Raw genomic sequence first — 3,470 nt, 5'->3', positions numbered from 1 at the left:
ACACAAGTGTTATTGTTCTGAATATCAGCATGACGGTGAACAACATGACATCCATAATCTGTAAAATTGAAACATGAATAAAAAAGTTGATTTGGCAAAACTAGGCTGGAAGTTTGTACAAAGGAGATATAGTTCCACATATTCGAAATGGAGATCTTCCCATCTTTTAAATACTTTGTTGTGTGTTTCTTTCAAATAAAGTTAGTTCTAAATGAAGTACAGGCTTCACGGTGTCGATGATCTGCAGACTCTATGATCTAAAATGACTTGGGTAAAGGAAACCTTAGACATTATGGTTAATATTGCATCCATTAGTGAGTGCAGATCAGAGTGCATTTAGGATTTAACTTTCATTTAACTGCTCTGACAGTAACTGGTCCTCAACAAAAGACCAAATATAATTCTGTAATGGCTTTAATGACCAGCAGATGTCAGCAGAGTTATTAAACAAAGACGGCAAGGATTCATTGTCAGGCCTAATAACCCTTTCTGAGCTGACAGACCTCAACATGTCTCAATTTAACGCACACACACACACACACACACACACACACACACACACACACACACAAATGAGTTTCCTTGTGCCACTGCCAATATTCCATTTATACTTGATTGGAAAATAAATAAATCAGAGTGTCTATGATGAAATCCCTCCCTCATTTATTCCATTTTGATTTTATCCTAGTTTTCACTTGGTTTCTCCTGCCAGATGGTGACTAGTTTCATCACTCTAATCAGTTTAAGAAGAAAAGCAGTTCATTTTCATTATCTACTGAAGATCAGTGTTAATTTTACACAGATTTTTTGCTCTTTGGTAAATGTGACTCATTTGTAGACTGACATCAACATGTGTTCATTCAGTTTTCCCAAAATAACGCAATATAGTTATTAAGGCGTATTAGCAGGTCGTTTCCTAACGCTGAGGGAAAAAAGGGAAATGACAAAATCAACCTACCTCACGCTCCCCTACTAAGCCTAAATAAACTGCGAGGATCTCCTTGCACGTACTGATTCACTACCTAGACACACCCACAGTCTTACAGCATGAGAGCTGTAATCAGCTGTTGATAATTAACGCTAACTTGATGTCAGCTCAGCCTGGTGAAGGAAAACATTGTGATTCACCTGTATAGAACAAAAAAATCCCACTTCCAAACTGCTGACAGCACAGCTGCCACAACACCAGGAAGCTTCGCTACTTCATAAAACCCAGTAGGGAGGAGGACAGGGGTCTCGTTAACACCCTGGGATCTCCTTTGTGAAGCCCAATTCATTACAGCAGCTCGCATGACAGAGTGAAAAAAGGCACATCATTTTGTTCAATATTTCCAACACGTCATATTTTCTCCATTCCTTGGGCGAGGGACCAGTGCCAGAATGTTTCGAGATACCTTGTGGTATACGTTAGTGGTCGTTTTAAACGCTCCGCATATAAAACTGTTGTTGTTCTCAGCTACTAGTGAAACCTTTTAATAGTTGTGGGGTTCCCTGGATGCTTCCTGCTCCCCTCCAGATGGGCTCAGGGTTTGGCCCATGATGCTGTGGGGTTTCTATCGGACACACACGTGCACAGCTGCATTTCAACAACACAGATGAGCCCGAGTGGAAACTGTGTGCACTGCATGGCATGTTGGCTGAGATTGTAGAAGCCGTTGTAAAAATGAACCTAGTACTTTGGGTGAGAAAATAAGTAAAGGGCAAATAATCTTTCATTCATGATCAAATAAATAAATCATCTGGGCTGTCATATGTGGCCCTGGACCACAAATCCAGTCATAAGGGTCAATTTTTTGAATAAATAAGCTTTCAATTGATGTATGATTTGTTAGTATAGGACAATATTTGGCCCGGGATACAACTATCTGAAAATCTGGAATCTGAGGGTGCAAAAATATCATTGAGAATATCGCCTTTAAAGTTGCCCAGATGAAGTCCTTAGCAATGCATATTACTAATCAAAAATTAAGTCTTGGTATATTTACGGTAGGAATTTGACAAAATATCTACATGGAACATGATCTTTAATTAATATCCTAACGATTGTTGGCATAAAAGAAAAATCGATAATTTTGACCCCTACAATGTATTGCTGGCTATGGCTACAAATATATCTGTGCTATGAGTTATGACTGGTTTCGAGGCCCAGGGTCACATATTTCTGTCTCAAAGCAAGAAATCATTTCCATGGGCTGTTTTGTGGTCTACTTCTGTCACCAAAAGATGGCAGCAGTGCTAAATGTCTAATTAATGCTTATTAGTTTGAGATAGAGAAATCCACATTTGGATGAATGAATGAAAGAGTAGGTTTCATTAGCTATGTTTTTTTTTTTTTAAGGTATAATATTTTGCTACCCTCAACATCTGTATTCGTTAAATGTCACATCCAAACAGTTGTGTTGTGTTCAGCCATGAAGTGAGCAATCCACAGAGAGCATCGAGCTGTGTACAGTATCTCCTCCACTGAACAGCTGCTGTGTGCGGTCGGTGCACCTGATCCAGCGCGTCTCACGGGCGCATTCCTTGGCCAATAGCAGCGCGCGTCTCTGCGCAGGCCCCGCCCACACGCGCTCATTGAACTTTCATTATTTGCATCAAGCGCCCCCCACATCCACTTTTACTTTCACGCTCTTCGGCAGACGGTTCAACAGAGCACTTTGTGTTGGTCAAGATGCGCGACGCGCTCGCCGGTTTGTGCATTGGGATTATACTGTTATTAAACAGCGGGTTTGTGGTTATGAGGAGGCAGGACTCGTCTTCAGCTCTCGGCAGTATTTTCCGTACGAGGTGCGCCGCCAGGTGCCTGAGCCTTCACAGCACGCGCATCGCTCTCTCTCCAAGACATTTCCAGGTAAGGAAGAAAAAAGTTGAAAAAAGTGAATGATATTGAGTGTTGTGCTCGTATAGGCTATGTACCGAGTAAGACAATCAGATATAAATAAATAAATGCCTTCCACTGCCTCATTTATTACTAATAATCAACTTATATTGATTTTTTCCCCCACAACAGATACAGAGTATGTTTAGCTTTAAGTGACCGATAATACTGTTTTAATTGATAATACTGGCTAATTGAAATGAATAATAATTGATTGCACTGATCTGTCATTGATATTAGTGATGTTATTGTTTTACTTCTGCTTTTGACACACAGTATTATAATATTAAATTGTATTGTAATACTACATTTATTAAAAGCATAATATGTATTATTATTATTATTGTTGATATATATACTCTCTTATATATATTATATATATATATATATATATATATATATATATACAGTATATACACACACACGGTGAATTTATATGTATTAAAAAAATGGTTGATCTAATATTACTGATAATTGTATGACAAAAAGATTATTCAGTGGCATGTTATCCCATGATGGTCCATTTACACACAGATTTTTTTATCTTGGAGATAAAGAAATCTGTGTGTAAATGGACATCATTCTACACCTC

The 3,470-nt window shown here is 38.6% G+C and overlaps 1 protein-coding gene across 2 annotated transcripts in view; it reads left to right on the top strand.

The window, feature by feature from the left end:
- The first annotated feature begins 2,585 nt into the window (after positions 1–2,585).
- The window catches only part of LOC107691611 (anosmin-1-like), a 27,869-nt gene continuing 26,984 nt past the window's right edge, over positions 2,586–3,470 (top strand). For both annotated transcript variants that reach the window (XM_016490297.1, XM_016490296.1), the window contains exon 1: positions 2,586–2,851. In XM_016490297.1, the coding sequence (XP_016345783.1) occupies positions 2,672–2,851 (180 nt within the window). In that variant the 5' untranslated portion in view covers positions 2,586–2,671. The remainder of the gene's footprint in view (positions 2,852–3,470) is intronic.

The sequence above is a fragment of the Sinocyclocheilus anshuiensis genome, unplaced genomic scaffold (genome assembly GCF_001515605.1).
Source record: "Sinocyclocheilus anshuiensis isolate Anshui unplaced genomic scaffold, SAMN03320099.WGS_v1.1 scaffold442, whole genome shotgun sequence".
Lineage (NCBI taxonomy): Eukaryota > Metazoa > Chordata > Actinopteri > Cypriniformes > Cyprinidae > Sinocyclocheilus > Sinocyclocheilus anshuiensis.
This window is presented reverse-complemented; position numbering and strand designations above follow the sequence as displayed.